The 21,460-nt window shown below is 46.2% G+C and overlaps 1 protein-coding gene across 1 annotated transcript in view; it reads left to right on the top strand.

The window, feature by feature from the left end:
* Nucleotides 1–21,460, top strand: part of MORC3 (MORC family CW-type zinc finger 3) — a 684,179-nt gene that overhangs the window by 398,735 nt on the left and 263,984 nt on the right. Inside the window, exon 10 of the mRNA XM_085621291.1 lies at nt 11,686–11,790. Coding sequence (XP_085477417.1) covers nt 11,686–11,790 — 105 coding nt within the window. The remainder of the gene's footprint in view (nt 1–11,685; nt 11,791–21,460) is intronic.

Genomic DNA, 21,460 nt, shown 5'->3' with positions numbered 1-21,460 from the left:
CACATACACCGTCTTCTCCCTAAACATGCACCAGTCCATGTTCTCCTTCCATACTGACACGGTGGGAGGCCGTTGGGAACCCCAAAGCTGCGCAATATCTCTCTTTGCAATCATGTTCCCAAGGGCCGCCCACCGAGCCTGTGCCGCATTATAGTCATTGGGCTCCCACACATTCAGAACACATCGGCGCACCTCCGGCAGCAGAGCGACCCCGGTGACTCGTTTCATAACATCATGCACCTGGCGCCAATATTCCGCCACCTCGCGGCACTCCCAGAGGATGTGGAGAAAGGTGGCACTGAGCCCGCAGCCACGCTTACAGAGCCCATCGTCAGAAAACCCCATCGAGACCAAACGGGGACCCGTCACATAGACACGATGGAGAATCTTAAGCTGGACCAGACGGAGACGGGCCGGGATGGCAACCTCCTTAGGGGATGACAGCGCAGACTGCCAGTCCTCGTCGTCCAACTCCACCCCATCCCCCGTCCACGCCTCCCGAAGACGCGCCAAGAGATCAGCCCGATTATTTATTAGTTTTTTATAAATCAGGGAGATAGTACTGTCGGGGACGTATCTGTCGAGTATACGGTCCTCGAGAGGCGAAGAAACAGGGACCGTGGTCCCCTCCCCAAAGACAGAGAGTAGGGCGTGCCGAACCTGGGCATAGCGGAAGAACTCCCTTTCACTAAGCTCGTACTCGCTCTGAAGCGCCGCGAAGGATTTAACCGCGCATCCTACAAATGTTTGACCACAATGAATCATGCCTATTGATACTTCTTGACTTATCCTCCGCTTTTGATACGGTTAAGCATGACAACCTACTGTCCTTACTGGAACGAAGGTTGGGCCAAACTGTCCCAGTGCTACAATGGTTCACCTCCTTCCTAAATAACAACACAAAATCAAGATGAAGAATTCACTCCCTCAGCCCTCCATGGTAACCATAGGGGTTTCACAGGGCTCCACACTCTCACCCATCCTTTTCAATTTACTCATGGTACTCCTGGCAAACGCACTGAACTTTGAGAACATTCTATATCACCTATATGCGGACGACACTCAACTGTATATGAAAATCTCCCAACCAGAAGACTTCATCTCCCTCAATGCTATTCTACAGCATACTCAAAGTTGGCTCACTGACAACCACCTCATGCTTAACACCAAAAAACGCAATTCCTTCTCATCTCCCCTCCCAATCTCACACCCAAGTTAGACTTATGGTTGAAGCATCTTACTTCCTTAGACTGTGCTCCCCACATCATTGACACTGCAAAATCCATAGACAAACACTTGAACATGCAGGCGCAAATCAATATTGCCACCAAGGGAGCTAATCATCAGATGAGCATACTAAGGAAACTCCAGCCCTTCCTCCCGCAGAACGACTTAAAAATGGTGGTACAAGCCCTAGTGCTACCAAGATTGGACTATGGAAGCACCACCCTATGCGGTCTTCCCAAATATAAGCTTGCCCCTCTGAGGGCTTCGCTTAACGCTGCGGCCAGACTGGTCTCAGGAACTTAAAGAAATAATCACATTTCTCCAACCTTGAAAGCTTTGAACTGGCTACCCTACGAGGCTAGAATACACCTAAAGATCGCCTGCATGACCCACAAAGCCCTGCATAGCAATACCCCCAGCTACTTAGCACTAAAGCGTGAGCGTTCAGGAGGATGCAGACTACTGTGTAGTGCAAGTTCATTACTACTAAAACCACAATCCTTCCACAAAAAGAGAACTGATTGCAGGGCATTCTCAGGGATCGCTCCGAAGATTTGGAACTCCCTACCTCCAGTGGTTCGTGGAATCACTTCCTTTACCTCCTTCAAAAAAGAAGTAAAACTGCTCCTAATGAACAAATTCACATCCTAAGACTGTAATTCTATGAGGACTACCAGTATCCTATGCTACCCTTATACCACTGTCTACCTCATTTGTACTGAATGACGTATATCGAATGTATGCATACTACCTCAACCACCTAATATGTAATAACCTGTGTATTGTAAAGCGCTCTGATTCCCTCTTGGATCATTCCTTAATAACTACTACTCTCCTATGCCACCCATATACTCCTATCTACCTCTTTTGTACTGTATGGCACAACAACTGCATTTTGTAAAGTGCTCTGATACCCCCATGGGTCATGTTTGCGCAATATAAGACTTTATTAATAAATAAGTAGATGAATTGCAAGCTATTTACCCCCTAAACTTTTTTTTTATTAGGGTTCACGCCCTGCGTTGCAGGGCGCAGGCAAGAGCCCTTTTGTCCGGGGTTTAAAAACGGACCCTGGAATCGCACACGCTCATGCGTGTGCTTTTCCTTTTGGGTTCCGCTATTGGGCTTTGAGTGGGTGTTTTTTTAAACAGAGCACGCAATAGGCCAAAGGCGGGCGCATTGCTCCGCCCATGACCTATTGGTGTCTGTTACGCGCACCAAAGCCCATGTGGTTTCAATTATCGTGCCCAGACACGGGCGCGATAATTGAAAACATATGGCTCGCTGTGGCGTGCGCGCACCACTAGGGGGCGTGTTTTTTTTTTTTTAAAATAGCGATCGCTTTTGCGATCGCTTTCTGTGCCGCTTGTTAAGATGGATAACGGTGGTTTGGATGACCACTACTGTCCTGTGCGTGAACTCTAAGAACCTCTGAGGCCAGCTATTACCACTCAGGAATCCGAGGCTTTGCGGAACATGTTTTGATAGAAAACCCGCATAACCAGATAATCACACGGCGTTCATGAGTGACTGGAATAGTTGTACAGAGGTCACCGCAAGACTGATTCCAGTGCGTGCTTTGATCTAATCGGAAAGACTGACATAACAAGCGGAACATAAGAATAGGTGAATTGTAAACAAATGGAAATTGTAAAAAAATATGATATAAGTGGATTGCCCGTGATTATCTCACAGGGGAAGGTGTGAAATTTCACAAACGAGAACAGGAAGAGCACCACTTACAGCTACCGAGGACCCAATTCATAACATTTCCAAACGAAAGGGGCCGATCCAAATAGCTATTTTGTATACCCATGCCACAAAGTGGAGCAAAATGCAAATCGTGCAAATTCAGCCTAATTATTCCCTGAAAGAGAATTTGGACATTAAAAGGCAAATATTCTCACATGAAAACATCAGTACAGATTAAATGTACCATGGGGGGCTGTGATCATTCCAGGGTGGAAACACCAGCAAACGACTGTGAACAAAAAAACTCATAGGGCTGAGCGTGTTCCCATGGATTTTACTGGCCCAAGGTTTAGTTCTGCAAGACAGCTAAAGTAATTTTTGGGGTATAAGCAGAGGGAAAACCTCAAAATTGGTAAGGGTGCCCATGAAGGAGCTTCTCAAGGTCTAATGCATTTATGCAGAACATTTACCTATTCGAAAATACATACTTAATTAATTTCCAAATGTATAATTGTTTATAAATGTGGTTCCACCAACTGGAGTGCCAACGTTGCAGCTTTGCAGGATCACTCCGGGAATTCATTTCAGTTCTCCCGAAGGTGGGTATTTGCTCCAAACACCGTAGGAACCCTGAAGGAGAAAATGTATGAGTTTGTAGTGCTCAAACTCCTTTGGCTCTCACAGTTCACTCATGTGAGTAGATTTACCATATCTATTGAAATTGAAAGTATGGGGCAATTAATTTTCGAAAGACAATGCACATTTTTTGAGTCACTGCTGTGATAGTGCAATCGTCAGTTACTATTTGCGTACCTTAGTGTCACTTGTCGAATCAGGAGGCACTACAGGACGGAGGATGGTAAATATTGCAACTTTGAATAATTCAAAATCAAAAACATGTAAAAATAAAAATGACATTAAATATAATTAATTGTGTTTTATTAATTGGATTCTCATTCTAAATTCCAAGCAAAGTACATTTAATTTTATAGTACCTATTTAGTTTTTGGTGAAGTGCACGAGAACAATCTATTATGGTTGAATCTGTTCATATATATTAAAACAGTAGCTCTGTGGCGTAGGCATGCCCAAAGACTGTGCTTAACGGAAACATCACAATCCTGAGCCTTCATTAGGCCTGATTAGGCTTTTAAAGGTCCTGGGACTTTTGTGGTTAAGGGGCCGGTAGGTGGCTGGTGCCTCTGGTCAATGAGTTTAGCACTTCAACCAGAGAAAGTATACACTATCTGTTGCCTATCCCAGTGTCTGACCTAATACCTGGAGAGGACTGGGTATTCCTAAAAACAAGTGAAAAGGGGTGGTGTAGTGAGGATCAGATATCCATGCGTGTTGCGAAGAATGTCTTGGCTTTAAACGGCACAACAAGTGCACTGTGGCTTTTGGTGAGACAGGAAAGGAGGATGCAGGAGGCAACAAAACAAAGAGGACTAAGGCATCTGAAGCACCAGAGACACAAAGCGTTAGTGAAGTGGAACACCAGTATCTATAAAGAGAGTTGGGGTGTCAATACAGCAATGTGGGTGCACATGTGTTGCCTCACACATGGTCAGTTTCCCAGATGACCTCTGGCCCTTCAAAGATGGGCAGCAGAGCCCTATTAATTGCTTCGGCACAAAATTAACTGCAAGACCACCAGGGGATGGGAGAGAAGAATAATCATTAAGCAGGTGAACATGAATAGAGTGGAAAAGGAGTAAAACTATTGGGGGAATTTGGCATAAAAGAAGGGAACAACCTGAGCTAGCACATTGGAATTCAGACTTTCACTAAGTGAAACAAGCATTTGCAATGCAATAGGTCTCGCATTTGCGCAAGTTTAAGATATTGGCATTGTAAATAACAATGCGTTTTATTTATGTTTCAAAACCAAAATATAAATAAAGGGCATTGTCATTTACAATGCCAATAGCTGAAACTCGCGTAAATGCGAGACCTGTTGCATTGCAAATGCTTTTTTTTAATGGGTTTCTCCTACTGAAGGCTTGACGTGCTTTCCTCGCAGTGCGCTCTTTTACTTTCAAGCAGCCCCGGACAATGAGGCCGCTTCTTTGAAGTGAAATAGGTATGGTATTACAAGAGTTTGAGCTATTGCCATTGTAAATGATAATAGCCTAAACTCTTGTAAATGCGAGACCTATTGCAATGCAAATGCTTGTCTTGTATGGTGATGGATATTCTTGTCCAAGCAATTATTATTGCCTAATTTGCTGTCTTCATTTAACTGGGTGAAAAAGAGTTCATTGCCAACTATATTTCCTAAAGTATTTCCATATTGGAGAAGGAAGTGCACCGGTTTGATCCCGAAAGGTAGATTTGTTGCCCTTAGAAACAATACAGGTTAGAGAATGTTTTCTAGTGTTTTCTAGTGTTAGAAACTATTAGGCTATGTCTGAGATGCTATTTCCAAGTATATCGTCCTCTATGGTCAAATAGTGATTTGTTGGAACAGATTGCCTGTCTTTGTTACAACCAACACCCCATCCCCTCCCCTCCCCTGTGGGCAGGGTGGCTTCGACAGCATGCTTATATTGGACATCAACTAGGAAGCAAATTTGTAATTTGTGCACACTTGCACAAAGTATTACTGCGTGTGTTCTGTCTTGAAAGGGGCAACGTTTGGGCCTGCAGTGCTTCAGCATTTGTTTGCTATGATGAGTTTGCTCCTCTGTATAATTTTTTTAATTTTCCTCTCAGTTTACTGGTGGGCTGCATTCAAGTTTTTTTGTAGAGCAGCCCTTGGAGATGGTCAGTTAGGGTGACCGTCATTCAGTTGTTGAACTTTGCACATATGAGTGCCCTCCACTGCATATCCTGTTCATAGTGATTATTCTTTTTTTCATTTTATTTATTGAAGTTTAAAAGAGATAACACCCATCCTGTACAGAAAGCGTCAATTTTGAGATCATTGTCAACAATCAGCAGATGGCCAAATAGCAGAGCGGAACCTCTGCTGCAAAGAGCAGGGAGCCCAAATATGACAGAAGTTAAGAATGCATTTGAGGAATAAAGGGCACTAGAAAAGAAGAATGATTTTAACAATGGGTAATTAAAAACACTTGGGACTTGCTGTCATGGTGAATGATGGGGATAGCCGTGTTTAATAGTAATTGAGGCTGGCACGTTCATGTCGTCGTTTTGGTCTGAGGAATCCCAGATACAGTTGTACAAGAACTTGGCTGTCTGTCCAGGCTTGGTAAACACATAATTATTGCCCTAGATTGTAATCCATGGCGTGGTCCAGCTTTTTGAAGCAGTCTTTTGACTGGGAGATATTTACGCCTAGCATCCTGATCTGACGTTTTGAAATCAGGGTACATAGTTTGTTTCACTCTTACTGTAAGGTTTCTCATATCCCTGGCAATGCACACATAATTGGGACGTTATATTTGAAGTTTAAGAGTCTGGAATTTATTTAACGGGCTGCAGTATTGGGCTGTGGGCATGGGCCCAGGGATGTGTGCACTCACTCAACTGAGAACATAGGACAGAAGGTGGCACCATCAAACACACTTTTCAGCAGGCCTTCCACATAGTCCTCTACCGCAGCCGTAGCTGCTGTTTCTGGGATTGCCATAATGCCCACATTATTGTTGGTTGAGCATGTCAAGTTATTGTATTGTCGCTAATGCTCTTCGATTTGATCTGTTTGCTCATTTTGGTCAGCCCTAGTCAAAGCATCAACCTGTGGCTCCTTGTGTGTAGTTGGTTTAGTAGAGCGCCGGTTTAAACGACACCTTTTAGCTGCTTAGGGTGGACTTCCCCCATATTGTACATGAAAGAAACCGCACAAGGACTCTACCAAATGACTATAGTATCAGGCGCAGCAGTTACGCTATCAGGGTATGTGTTTCTGATTTCAGACAGAGCAAATTAGGTATATGTTGTAAACTGAAGGGGTGCACAGGTCGCTAATTCTACTGGCAATCCTCAGGATATTTGTAGTATGCACCATAGGTTATAATATTGTACATAGACCGTGTAAAGTCATGCAGCCAGTTCTGCTGCATAGAGAAGAAGGATGGTTGGGTCCAATGAGTCAACTCACCTTCATACTGATGGGGTTAAGTCCTGCCTCACCCCACAGGTCGAAGGCAAGTTGAGATCTAAAGGGGCAGCAGGAGGCACAGTAGGGCTGAGTGGTGGGTGGGAGGAGTCACTTGCTTAATAGCGACGCTGGAGCAAGTGCGCAGAGTCAGAGAGTCCCACCGGCGCCTGTGCTTGTCTGCTCATAGCGCTGTTGCGCCTGCCAAAAACGCTGCTATTTTTTTTAAACTGTTGGTATTTTAAAGCTTTTAAACCACTTGGAAATTGTACCTTTGCACTTGTATGCTGATCGCCGCACTCCTAGCGCCCCCTCACTTCCGCTTTGGAGCACTTTCGATTTCATTACGGTCTAGTGTTTCAGGAGAGCAAGCCAGTGCACAGCAGGGCTGAGTGGTGGGTGGGAGGAGTCACTCGCTTAATAGCGACACTAGAGCAAGCATGCTCCCGTCTCCTGTACTCTATAAAGGAACTTATGCTCCTAAACCAAGGCACGACTCCACTCAATAATAACGTAGCCCTTGCACTGAGGTCTTAAGGGCTTCTGAGACCCCAAATAGATACTGGCAGACTAAAACACGCAACGTCCCATCATAGGCCAGTACGACCTGATAGCCCACCGGGACTCAGGCTTGCTACTCTCAACACTCGCTCGCTGCAGAAGCATAATCTTGAGGTGTTCTCGCTCCTTCAAGACGACACCCTGGATATTTTAGGGATTACAGAAACCTGGCTTGAAGAATCATCATCCCCGGACCTAGTAGCCGCCACGTCCCCGAACTATGCAGCACTTTGTCACAATCGTCCTGGTAGTTCCAGAGGGGGTGGGGTGGCGATCACGTATAATCGTCAATTAAAGGCTGAGTCGTTCTGTGCAGAAAGCATTGAGGGGGTGGATGTGTTAGGGGCCAAGTTTCACTCCAAGTCAACATGTCTAGCTATTCTGGTAGTTTACCGTCCGCCACGAACGCCACCCAGGTTCATCGAGCTTTTCATAGAACTAGTTAATGATATCCGCTCACGGTACCAATGTATGGTGGTGATGGGGGATTTCAACCTGCACTGGGACCAGACCCCCAAAGACAGTCAGGCCAAACAGCTAGAGGAGGCATTAACCTCTTTAGAACTTCACCAACTAGTGAATGGGCCCACTCATGAGAATGGCCTCACACTTGACTTGGTCTGGTCATTCCTTCCCTTCACCAGTCCCATATCCATTAGCCCCTGCCCTGACCACTATGTACTCAGTGGCCAGTTCCCACTGTCAAAGCAAGCAGCCAGGCCACCCTTAGAATGGAAAGTGTTGCGGAGCTGGAACAAAATTAGTGCCGGCGACCTGGTCACTATACTACATAAATCAGCTAGCTCTGCCCCTACACAGGGAAATCTTGATGTAGGAAGTGCTGCCCTGTCGGCAAGGCTAAAGGACGCCATTGATAGGGTAGCCCCAACATGCAGGGAAAGAATCACGGACAAAGGTAAGGGGGCCCCTTGGTTTAACGATGTTTTAAGAAACCTAAAACAAACTCTCCGCCAGTCAGAGAGAGCCTGGCGGAAAGCTTACGAGCCAGGCGCCCGGCTAGAATATAATGCTACGTTTGCAATCTATAAAATGGCAATTCTCACAAGAAAAGCAGTATTCTACGAAGCCAAAATTACAGCTGCGGACAACACACAAAAAGAGACCTTTCGGATCTTGAAAGAGCTGAGACAAGACCGGGAACAGAAGCCTTCCTTCTTTTCGGAAGACTGTAACAACTTCCAGTCTCTTTTTGCAACAAAAGTGAAGGACCAATTAACGGAAATACATTCCACACCCAAGTTCCCATGTACCTTAGCGCCAGCACCATCACCCCTCATTTTTGACAAACCACTCACCACCTTCCCTATTCTTACTCTCGATTCCTTATCCCACTTAATGGGGCGAGTGAAGTCAGGGTCACCGGCAGATCCCTGCCCACCTAGGATTTTCAAGGTAGCCTTACCAGGAATAGAAAGCGAGGTCCTCTCGCTTCTTGACCAATCCCTTGCAACAGGGCATGTTCCCTCTAATTTTAAGGAAGCATGTGTTATCCCGCTTCTAAAAAAAAAAAAACCTGGGGCCGACACAAAAAACCTGAAAAATTTTAGGTCGATCTCTCAACTCCCTTTCCTGGCAAAAGTGTTAGAACAGCACATGCTAAAGTCATTGTCCAACCACATAGAGGACAATCACCTCCTGCAATTCAACCAGGCAGGATTCAGGGCTCATCACAGCACGGAACTGGTGATGCTATATGTACTAGATGAACTCAGATTAAGGGCTGACGAGAAAAAGCCATGTGCCCTGGTGTTACTGGACCTATCTGCGGCATTTGACACAGTCAACCATGACCAACTAATGTCGCGGATTTCGGAGCTGGGCTTCCAGGACACGGCATTTGCTTGGCTGACATCCTTTCTCAAAGATCATTTCCAGAGAATCCAGCTGACCGACCACGTGTCTGACCCAGGATTACTTTCTTGTGGGGGTACCACAGGGTTCGGCGCTGTCTCCCCTCCTCTTCAACGCTTATCTCCAACCTCTGATAGCGGCACTGAACCACATGGAGTGTCAAATCTATAACTACGCTGACGACACTCAAATCATCATTCAGATAGAAAATGCCCCGCTTGCCCACACAAGATTTCAAAATATCCTGAAATTCACTGTTAATTGGATGACGGCCAACTCCGTTAAAATCAATCCTTACAAAACAGAAGTACTGGCCGTCAGCTCTGACTGCAACCCCTGGAGGGATCTCTTCTGGCCACAAGAACTTGGCACATACCCTGTGCTGGCCGTGGCTGTAAAAAGCCTGGGTATCAAAATTGATGCCAAACTCTCCATGATTCAGCCGGTATCGGCAGTAGTGGGAATGTGTATAGGCATGCTAAGACAACTGCGAAAGCTTGCCCCACTTCTCACCTTTAACACACTTAGAATGGCAATGCCAGCTCTGATACTATCTCGTCTCGACTATGGTAACTCTCTGTATATCGGCCTCCCAGGTAACCTGCTGGCCAGATTACAGGTTATCATGAACGATGCCGCTAGACTAATTTTTAGAGTACCCAGATGAACTCGCGCTACCCCTCTCCTAAGACAGTTGCACTGGCTCCCGGTGAGACAGAGAACGAACTTTAAGGGCCTCTGCATCGCACACAAGGCCATCTATGGCCTAGCCCCTAGCTATGTCAAAGACCGCCTAGCTAAATACACCCCCAGCAGGGTGCTACAGTCCTCAGAGGCCAGCCTCCTAGCTTGCCCCCGGTTTAACCCATCATCTAAAGGAGGAAGAGCTTTCTCTACATCCATCCCCCAAATTTGGAACAACTTGCCGGCGAATGTACGGAAGAAACACGCCATTCTCCCGTTCTGGAAGAAATTGATAACAGTGCTTTTTTTGGAGGCTTCGGATGTAATCTAACCATTTACACACACCACATGCAGCTCCTGGATCTCTCTTATAGCACTTAGAGACCTGAAGGTGATAACACGCTCTATAAATGCCAATAAACAGAAACAAAGTGTTCTCACATGTTGGTGGACAGGCTTCGAGCAGGGTCCCCAGGCCCTGGATAATCTCTGCACTGGGCAAAGTTCACAGCAATGGAGGCCCTGGTGCTCCACCTCGCACCTTTCACAGAGCACACCCGGTCAGGCCATCCGCTTGCCAGCTGCTCCTCTCCTCCATGTTCTTAGTGGGCACCCTTTGTAGCTCCCTACAGGCAAACAGTGCCAGGTTCATCAGTCAGACTCTGAGGCAGCAGAGCTCTGTCTGTGCACCAGTCCCCAATACTAGCACCAAGGCAGCACCTGAAACTCAGTGCAGTGCTACATGCCAGGTCCTACCATAGGAGAGGACATTTGTCTGCTTTCTTCTGCTCAGCTATCCCTTGCCCACATGTCAGCTCTCAGGAAAGTGTCCCCCGGTGCTCACCTCAAACAGATTTCTCTTGCCGGGTGTCACCACATCATCGCTTCAGGCTGTTGGCAATTCAGGATCAAGGCATGTTGCAAACTGGCTTAGTTTCATCAAGGGGAGGTATCTGTGTGGCTGCAGCCCATTCCAAAAATAATCAGTCTCGCCCGAAGCCTCTAACAATCATTACAGGCATCAATGTGTACTCAAATAATAGGATAGTGGCGCCTCACTGCAGTGTGGCCACCTCACATCCATGTGCTTTGGCATCCACCTTGTGCTGATTTTACATTGGGACCCCTACTAGACGACCAGTCTGTATGTTATATCCCTCAGAACAATAAGTTACTTTAATGAATGCCTTCTTTGATGAATATGTTTATCTTGCAGATTTTTGCCTGAACATCCCCCTTCGCTCCTCCCCCACCTCCCGCCTGAGAGGAAAAAATAGTTGTTGGTTTTTTTAAGTAAAATGTTTCCTGATATTCTGCAGTTTTACATTTCTGTTTTCTCCTGGCCTCAATGGTGCAGATGGAGCCTTTGAGAGCAGAGACCTCATTTCCTGTGTTGACACTAGGATGGCTTTGCTGCCCATCTGTAAACACAGTGAAAGGTTTCTGGATCCCATTGGATACGTGATGAAATCTGCAGAAAGGAATAATACTCATCGAAGAAAGCACGACTGATGGGGATGCTGGTTTATTGACATAATGAAGATACTGATGTGCGAGTTATTGTATGGAATGTTTTTCTTTTCTAGACTAACCATGGCTGCACTCGGAGAAAAGCTTAATGATTACTGGAATGAAATGAAGCATAAGAGACACTTTCAAAATCCACAGATGTTGCTTGTTGAAGAAGTACAGTAAGTGAGATAACTGTTATCCTGTTTGAGCTTTTTTAGAGCACTGTCACCAGACCTGTTCTCACCTTTAATATAACTGACTACGGTAACTACAAGCCTTGGTGTAGTCTGGAAAACAGGCCTATTCCATAGAAAAATAAGAATGTGTCCTCACATGCACAGGAAGCTGCAACCTCAACCCACTTGTGTACCTTTATTTTCACCACCGTTACAATTGAAAATCTATCCTTTCTTAAGGAACAAGAGTGAATTCAAGATTAACTGTCGCTTACTGGCATGTCCTGCACCTAAGTTGTTCTAAAACCTTAGAAACACATGTGTGTCTTGTATTGGCAGGATCTAGCTGTTAATTAAGAAAATAGGCTATGTTTTACCAAGGTTCCATCTGAGGTGAGCAGCCCACAGCCTCTTTATTATAGTGATACCTTACATTGGGTGGACTAGGGAACATTTTCCATGAGACTGCCCTCTCTTTGATGTGGGGAATCTATACAGAAAAATAATGAAAGTTTTGATTGACTAAACATGAGTTTTTATATAGCACCACTAATCTATGGCCTTAGCACTGTGTTGAAAAATTCTGTCCTTTAATTTAGGGACAGGGAGGGGCATAGTCCTCTCTTGTAGAACTTCTTGAGGCAGCAGACTGATCAGGAACTTTTTATTACAATTGATTCTGCATTTTTGCAGGTGGTGACATCAGACTCTGCAGCCTGCTAGCTCCAGTTCTAGAAGCCAAGCTACATATAGGTGCCAACCCCATGCAATTTCTTAGCTTTCTTTGACGCGTTCCTAACTTTTATCAGTTGATGCCAAAACAGCATTTTTCTTCAAAAATACAGTGTGTACCGGAAGCTTACAATCATGATGCAAGTGCAGGAAGCAGATGTTGTCATGGATCTACACAATGTCTGCCACAATCTCTCATTCAATAAATGTTCCCAGATTCACCTTAAGGCAATGTAGCCTGTGCAGAGGATCCTCTTCATCCTCTCACTGGTGAACATTTATGGAGAAGGAATGTGTTGGTACCAAAAAAGCAGATTAGACCTAAATAAATAGTACCATAGTCTCGCAACTGCTGATAAAAATAACACAAGCAGTCCCATATTATCTTTGTTGGGAAGTCTCATTGGATTCACATTCCATTTTGTAGCAAGCATGCTGGCTTAACTGCTTGACAAAGCTTTGGAGCTGGCCACGAGTAGGCAGCACAAGAAAACTCAAGTACAAGATGAAATTGAGGAAAACCCTATTTTCTGGTAAAAGCCTACTGTTGTTGAAAGGTCCTGCAATGTGCAAAGAAGCACCACCATCTCCAAGATAAGTACTCATGAACGTAACACTCAGCTCCCCGTTACGGACTAGCTCAAACAGTGGACTCTAATTCAGAAGTTGCCACGAGTAGCACTAATCAACATCAGGAGCATTGCAAAACAGAGGATTGGACGAGTACGTTTCCAATCTGTGAAGAATGTCTTGCATGTGAATTTTCCAAAAAAGTAGCTACTACAACACTATTTGATTATTTCCAATTCTGAGGCTAGTAGAATGTTTGTTTTGGCACGAGCAATCTTTATTGTCATAAGATCATTTTAAAAACGAAGAGGACAAATAGATGTGCCAGAATGTCCCAAGTGTCTGGAAAATCCTTACCATATTTTGTTATTTTGCTGTTAATATGCACAACTAAATAACATCTACCTATCAATGAGCAGATCCTAGATCAGGAGGAAAACAAGAAACATGGTCCATCTATTGTCCAACAAGCAACTGGCTAGAACAAAGGAAGTGTTTTTATTTATTATAAAATCTGTGGGTATATGAAAAATTATTATGATTCTTTTAATCACAAGGTGGCGTTTTAGGATTAAATGTAGGCCAAATACATCAAAATTCCTTTTAGCTTTTTGTACATTTGGGTACTGCCTACCACATGAGCTGAAGTAGCTGCCTATAAGGTGAAACACAGACAGACTGTGGCTAGAATCCATGTCCAGTGAACATGCAGAGCCCACTTAGCATTGATATCCCAATTCCCGCAACAACCTGGTAGCCTCTTGACAAACCACTTTGAGCTTTGATAAGCATTGGATGATCCGTGCAGATCCTTATCATTTCAGATAATATGCTCAAAGCTGACATTTTAATATTCCTGTCAGTCGCTTTCTGTCTTAACACCCTTCTTCAATCCTTTCTTATCCTCATCCTTAATTTTTTCTTAAATGTCCTTTCCCATATGATTGCATATGAATTGTTTGTCTTGTTTTTTTGTATGGAACTGCCCAAGTGTCTGAATGCATAAAATGTCTTGAATCCCTTGTCCGTTGTAGGAGGAATTAGAAAGGGGGCTTTTTAAACACTGTGCTGTGCTTGAAAGGCAAACAGTGTAGACATTGTACAAGCTCCTGCTGAATCGTGGGGAAAGTAAGTCCTCTTTCTATTTCAGGACTGGGAGCTTGGGAAAATGGGAATGGGAAAAGCCTGTACAGAATTTGTGGCACCAGAAACAGTTTCACACTAGCTTCTGACTGATTCTTCTAATAGCAGATTCCACGCCTTGTAAATCTCCCCAAAAGCCACAATGAATCCAGAAACTCTTGAAATAGCTCCTGGGGAGAGGTTACTTGGTTTGGATCCACAGGAAGCTCTTAGCCTTTAAATTGATTGGACTAAGGAATAAGTAGTGGATTCTCCAGTATTGTATCTTTTAGAGATTCACATGCTTGAATCTTCCCCGTTGTCCTGGTGGTAGTCCCACGGTAACAGTAAAATAGCAGTATAACAGCTTAAAGGATAATTTCCCTTCAAAATCAATAGCAATTAATAACCAGTTAACCTCATTAAAGAACATCCAAACTCCAGCCAATCACATCACAGACCCAGAGTATCTATCCCCTGCGGGGCCACCATACCTCAGATTTCTTACCGCATGTCGTATGTTAGGGAGTCTCCCTGAGCTCTACTCAGTCAGTGTTTCTACCTTGAACTTTTCAAGTTTGAGCTAGCAGTTCCTTTTCCTCAACATTCTCTTCAACTGAGGTGCTGCTAGAAAGTGAGTTTATCCTTTTCTTTCTGTATTTGCTGTAGAATGTCAGAGTCTAAAAAGGGCTGTTTCGGCCCTGGAAGACTTGTGGAAAGTCCAGGCTCTTCTCTGAAGATCCTCATAGAGTGCTTTTACTGCCTTTATCCAGATTACAAACCTAGAGACTGTAAGCACTGCCAGACTTTTTCTTCAAAAACCCTCAAGGATTGTGAGGGAAGACTTCTCTGGTTTCAAGAGAGAAAATCTGTAAAACATTTTGACTCCGAGAGTGAGGAGAGGCCTCATACCTCCTCTAAGAAAAGGAAGGAAGAAGATCCTCCTTCTGTCCAGAGAGATCCAAAAAAGTCAAAATCTCCGCGCAAGGAGTCTTCTTGTGGAAAAAAGGGCAAAAAACGAGCAACCTGGCTCATCTCATGCCCAAAAAAGATCTGGTTCTGCTCCTCCTTCTGCACCACATGCTCCCTCTCAGAAAATCCACCCATCGACCAGGCATTCTCCGCCTATGACCGTTGAAATGAGGGCTCTGTCATCGGTTTCTTCAGCCAAGACGACGGCGAGTGTTGCGCCGACGAAAACTGAAGTTATAATGTCGTCAGCAGCTTCTGTGAGGAGTTCAACGTCGTAGAGAGCTTTGCTGTCGACGGTTCAGTTGGGAGCTGCATCGTCGACTAGCATCTCCGCCCCGTCGACGGACATTTTTACACAGTCGACGCAGTCTCTAACAACGATCCCGTCGATGAGGAAAATGGACTTGCCAGTCTCTAAAACAGCTCCTTCATTATTGCAGGACTTTTCCAAGATTTCTTCTCTGCCTCCTGGTTTTCCAGGAATCGGAGGATGAAGGTCCTTTTGGCCCCGCTTACAGCCCTTCTTAACTTAAAGTGCCAGCAATCAGATGAAGAAGACCAACCAGATGACCCTCCTGCGTACCAACCAGATGACCTTTCTGCGTACTTGGAAGGTGAATATTCCTTCTCAGATAGACGCTCAGCAATGCAGAGCTTGGACACTTTTCAAGAGCATTACCCCTATTATGAGCAGAAAGAGGAGGACCGTCAACAGGAACCCTCAATTAACGTTATGATGTCACGGACTTACGTATGATGCTCAGTAACTACTATAAACGTTTCCCTGATGCTAATGTAGCTCAAAAGCCAGTTCCTTGACAGGAGGATCCTATCGTTATACCAGATCATGGAAACTCCACTTGCTGCACCCAACAGAAGTCCTTACCTTCCCTGTAGATTCCTGCTCGAGCATCAGACAGTGGTGACCAACAATTGGAAGAAGGGGAGCTACAAGTGGATTCTGATGTTCATGATGAATGGATGGACTATATGGCACACACACCACCTTCTCCCACGTTGCCAGTGGCTGATACTCCTCCAGCAGATATAGGCGACTTCCATGACCTTCTCGAAAGGGCGTCAAAACGCTTTGACCTCCCCATGCTCGTCAAGCAAGCTGAATGCTTCTTATATGATTTCAAGGCTGCCACGCATTGTTCTGTTAGGGCAATCCCTATTGTTGACTCCTTGTGGCAAGAAGGCATTAAGTTGATGAAAAATCCAGCTTCTGTGCCGGCAGTTATTCCAAAACTAGACAAAGTATCGGGTGCCTGAGGACTCTCCTGCATGTCTCATTGGCGATCCAAAACCTGATTCTGTAATAATGCAGGCTGCTCAAAGACGATTTAAGAGCCCTGCTTCACCATGTACCTCTCCATCAGACAAGGAAGGGCGTAGGTTAGATAATATTGGGAAGAGATTATCCGCGCTAGCGGCAACTGCCATCAGAGCCTCCAATGCCATGGCCATCCTTGGGCGGTACTATAGGCAGATGTGGTCGGACATTGCTCCTTTTCTAGAATTACTGCCTGAGGACAAGAGGAAGGAGGCAAAAGAAATACTCTAGGAGGGAGAGAGAGCCTCATTGGAAGTCATCAATGTAACGCTGGACATCTCTTCTACCGCCTTTATGCAGATGGCGGACGCTGCTGTGTTGCGCAAACAGGGTAGGCTGAAGGCAACGAAATTTCACCCAGAAGTCCAAGCTAAGGTGCTTGACATGCCATTCGACAGGAAGTACCTTTTCGGTAAACCTGTAGATGAGGCACTTCAAGCTATCAAATCTGACACAGATACGGCAAATTCTTTAGTCAATCTGCAACAGAAGTTCTTCTTTTCGAGGAAGGGGAAGGGGCCAATTTACATCTCGGACCCAGCTCCAGCAGCGTTTTCAGCCCTACCACCAACTGGGTTTTCGGCCTCAATATTCTGCACAGTCCTTTCGTCAGACGCCCGCCCCAGCTTACACGATGGCTTCTGCACGAAGGCGCCCCGCATGTGGAGGAAAATCCCATGATACAGGCAGAAAGCAATGAGAATTTTCAGGCACCCGTCACCCCAGTCCCACTCCAATGGGCTCAAAACGACTCCAAATTCTTCGCTGGAGTTTCTTCAACAACCTTCGAATTTCCCCCCAAGAAAGACTGCTCATAGTCATCTGGCACTTCTCAAAAGGGAGATCAATCAATCAATCAATCAGTGACACTTATAAAGCGCGCTACATACCCGTAGGGTCTCAAGGCGCTGGGGGGGGGGGGTGCCGCTACTGCTCGAACAGCCAGGTCTTCAGCTTCTTCCTGAAGGAGAGGTGGTCTTGGGTCAGGCGCAGGTCGGACGGGAGGGAGTTCCAGGTCTTGGCGGCCAGGTAGGAGAAGGACCTTCCCCCTGTAGTCGTTCTTCGGATGCGGGGGACGGCGGCGAGGGCGTGGTTGGCTGATCGGAGGTGGCGTTTGGGAGCGTAGAAGTTGACTCGGCTGTTGAGGTAGCTCGGGCCTTGGTCGTGGAGGGCTTTGTGTGCGTGGGTGAGGAGGCGGAAGGTGATTCTCTTGTTGACGGGGAGCCAGTGAAGGTCTCTCAGATGTCCGGAGATGTGGCTGGATCGTGGGATGTCGAGGATGAGTCTGGCTGAGGCGTTTTGGATCCGCTGGAGTCTCTTCTGGAGCTTGACGGTGGTCCCGGCGTAGAGGGCGTTGCCGTAGTCCAGTCGGCTGGTGACGAGGGCCTGGGTGACGGTCTTCCTGGTCTCTGTGGGGATCCACCAGAAGATCTTCCGTAGCATGCGTAGGATGTTGAAGCACGCCGAGGAGACGCCGTTGACTTGTCTGGTCATGGAGAGGGAGGAGTCCAGGATGAAGCCCAGGTTTCGTGCATGGTCTGTAGGTTTGGGTGCGGTGCCCAGGGCGGGAGGCCACCAGGAGTCGTCCCAGGCGGAGGGTGAGGAGCCCAGGATGAGGACCTCCGTCTTGTCCGAGTTCAGTTTCAGGCGGCTGGTCGTCATCCACTCGGCTACCTCTTTCATCCCTTCGTGCAGGTTGGCTCTGGCGGCGGCGGGGTCGTTGGTCAGGGAGAGGATCAGCTGGGTGTCGTCGGCGTAGGAGATTATGCTGAGGTGGTGTTTGCGTACGATGGCCGCGAGGGGGCTCATGTAGACGTTGAAGAGGGTGGGGCTCAGGGACGATCCTTGGGGGACGCCGCAGATGACTTCGGAGGCCTCTGACTTGTACGGTGGTAGGCGGACTCTCTGTGTTCTTCCGTCGAGGAAGGAGATGATCCATTCCAGCGCCTTGTCCTGGATTCCGATGTTGCTGAGGCGCCGTACTAGGGTGCGGTGGCAGACCGTGTCGAATGCCGCGGAGAGGTCTAGGAGGATGAGGGCCGCTGTTTCTCCATTGTCCATCAGGGCTCGGATGTCATCGGTGGCGGCGATGAGGGCGGTCTCGGTGCTGTGTTTGGCTCGGAAGCCGGACTGTGAGGGGTCGAGGGATCCGTTCGTCTCGAGGAAGGCGGCCTTCTTGACAAACAGGCAATCGAAGTAGTGCCACACAGTCAGCGCAACCTAGGCTTCTACTCTCACTTTTTTTCTGATAAAGAAAAAGACTGGAAAATGGAGACAGGTTATGGACCTCAGGTTGTTGAACAAGTTCATCAAAAGTCAGCCGTTCAGGATGTTGTCGATACAGGAGATTCTCCTTCTCTTGGATACAGGAGATTACATGACCTCTCTGGATCTTCCGGACGCGTACTTCCATATTCCCATTCATCCAAAGCACTGTTGTTTGCTCAGGTTCCAGGTGGCAGGGTGCCACTACCAATTCAAGATGTGCTACCTTTCGGGCTAAAGTTAGCACCCGGGGTTTTCACCAAGTGTTTGGCGCCTGTGGCAGCCTATCTCTGGCGTTCCGGCCACCAGACCCTACCTGGATGACTGGTTGGTCAAGGCCCCAACCTTTCAGAGTGAAAGGGAGTCCACGAGCGCCTGTCTTTGCCTTTTTCACTCTCTGGGTCTCAATCTCAGCAGAGAAAAGTCTTCGCTCCTCCCCTCCAAGTCTCTGGTGTTTCTGGGAGCAATATTAGATACCAGCCGCTCAATGGCTTTTCCCACAGACGAAAGAATTTCTCGTCTTCAAAGGATGGTTCAGTCCCTTTCCTCAAAAAGGTGCGTTTCTGTGAGGATTTACAAATCAACGTTGACGATGTCATCTTGCATCCTGTTGATTCCTCACTGTCTTGCTTATGAAACCTCTTCAGGAGTTCCTCGACTCCCAATGGATCCAAGCTTGAGGCTCCTTCGACGACACTGTGCAATCACGCCATAGATGATCAGGGCCATGTCCTGGTGGACATTAAGAAGCAATCTCTCACAAGGCCTATCTTTCCAACCAGCAAAACCTTTGATGATAATGACAACAGATGCTTCCATGGAAGGATGGAGAGCCCACCTCCAGGAACGTCTGGTCCAAGGGAGGTGGTCGGACCAGGAGTCTCTGCCACATAAACCTGTTGGAGCTGAAAGCAGTCTTCCTAGGGCTCTGTTCCTTCCTACCAAGGATAAAGGGTTAGTCGATTCTCGTCCACACAGACAACACAACCACCATGTTCTATCTGCAGAAACCCGAGATTTCCGGCTCTCAAGTCTGGCGCAGCAAATTTGGAATTGGGTCATTCACCACAATATTTTGTTACAAGTCCAACACGTTCCAGGGGTGTTAAACGAATGGGCCGATGCGCTCAACAGAGACACCAAGCAGAGTCCCGAATGGGAGATGGATGCCGTTCAGCTGGGAATAATATTTCAGTGTTGGGGATTTCGAACCCTGGATCTGTTCGCTACATCACTCAACAAAAAATGCAAATTCTACGCCAGCAGATTTCCTCAGCCAGGTTCTCTGGGGAATGCCTTCCATTATTCCTCGGCAAGGGCGTTTGCTTACATTTTCCCTCCATTCCCACTAATACCAAAAGTTCTACAAAAGATTAAACGGGAGCCTTGCCACATCATTCTTATTGCCCCGCCGTGAGCAAGGCATTTCTGGTTCACAGAACTGTTTTGCCTATCGGAGGCTTCTCCAATACTATTCATCCTTCGGAACGCCTGCTTTTCATGGACCAAGACCAAGTGGTTCATTTACAGATTCACTCTCTTCACTTGTCGGCCTGGCTCCTCACCACGTGGAGTTTGGTGGCTTAGCGATCTCTGAGGAGTGCCGTTCCATACTTAACAAGGCCCGTGCTCCCTCCACTGTTAAGTGTTACTTGGCCAAATGGAAAAGATACTGCTCCTGGTGTACAAAACACTCTTGACATCCACTCTCTTCTCTGGATTTTTTGCCGTATCTCTTATCTCTGGCCAAGGCTGGCCTTTCCCACTCTTCGATTAAATTTCATTTGTCTGCAATTTCAAGGTATAGGAGTCGTTAAAATCAGTTGTCCCTGTGATCCTGCAGTCTAGTGAAAGAATTTATGAAAGGTCTTTTTAGAGCCTTTTTTAGAGCCTTACTGCCAGTTTGACCTCCTCCAGTGCTCTGGCAATTGAACATTTTGTCTCATCTCATGAAATCACCTTTTGAACCAATTCACAAGTTTGATGTGAAATGCCTCTCTTGGAAGGTGGCTTTTCTCTTAGCCATCCCGTCTGCTAGACGTATTGGCGAAATTCAGGCTTTCACGGCAACTGAGCCATACCTACAATTTCGTATATATATCAACAGGAGTGTAACCCATATACCACGTTGAGATGTGGGTAGGTATGAGAAATAAAGGACAACAGTTCTCAACTGGTATGATTAAACAGGACGATTATAAATGCATGTACATGACATTAGCAAGGAAGAGAAAGGGAGACTCAGGCAAGAAATCTATTTGAAAAATGCACTAGGCATCAAATGTTTATATTCATAAGAATGAATTAAGGCAAATTACGGTTGTAGCAGCACTGTAGGCAACAATTGCAAGTGAACACAGCCCGAATTGGACTTGGTGCTAAATGTGTAAGTGACACACAAAGTGGCGACGCAAGTGAAAATTGTGGAATCAGCGGAAAAAGGCGCAACAAAACAATAGTGACCGAATATATACAGTGAGTGTATTATGGTTCAAGTAGTGAATGAAATAAGTATTTGCACTAAAGGAAATCATTTAGGAAGAAACACAATAGAGACAATGCGCTATTATTTGCGCTGAACGGTCGATGGCGTTTCGATCCTCTGATTCAGGATCATCTTCAGGACCAGGTTGTTGAGTTAAAAGACGGTGCTGTACAAGGGGGCAAAAAAGGAAA

This window comes from Triturus cristatus, chromosome 8 (genome assembly GCF_964204655.1).
Source record: "Triturus cristatus chromosome 8, aTriCri1.1, whole genome shotgun sequence".
In the NCBI taxonomy this organism is placed as follows: domain Eukaryota; kingdom Metazoa; phylum Chordata; class Amphibia; order Caudata; family Salamandridae; genus Triturus; species Triturus cristatus.
Note: the sequence above shows the minus strand (reverse complement) of the source record. Positions and strands in the feature narration are given on the sequence as shown.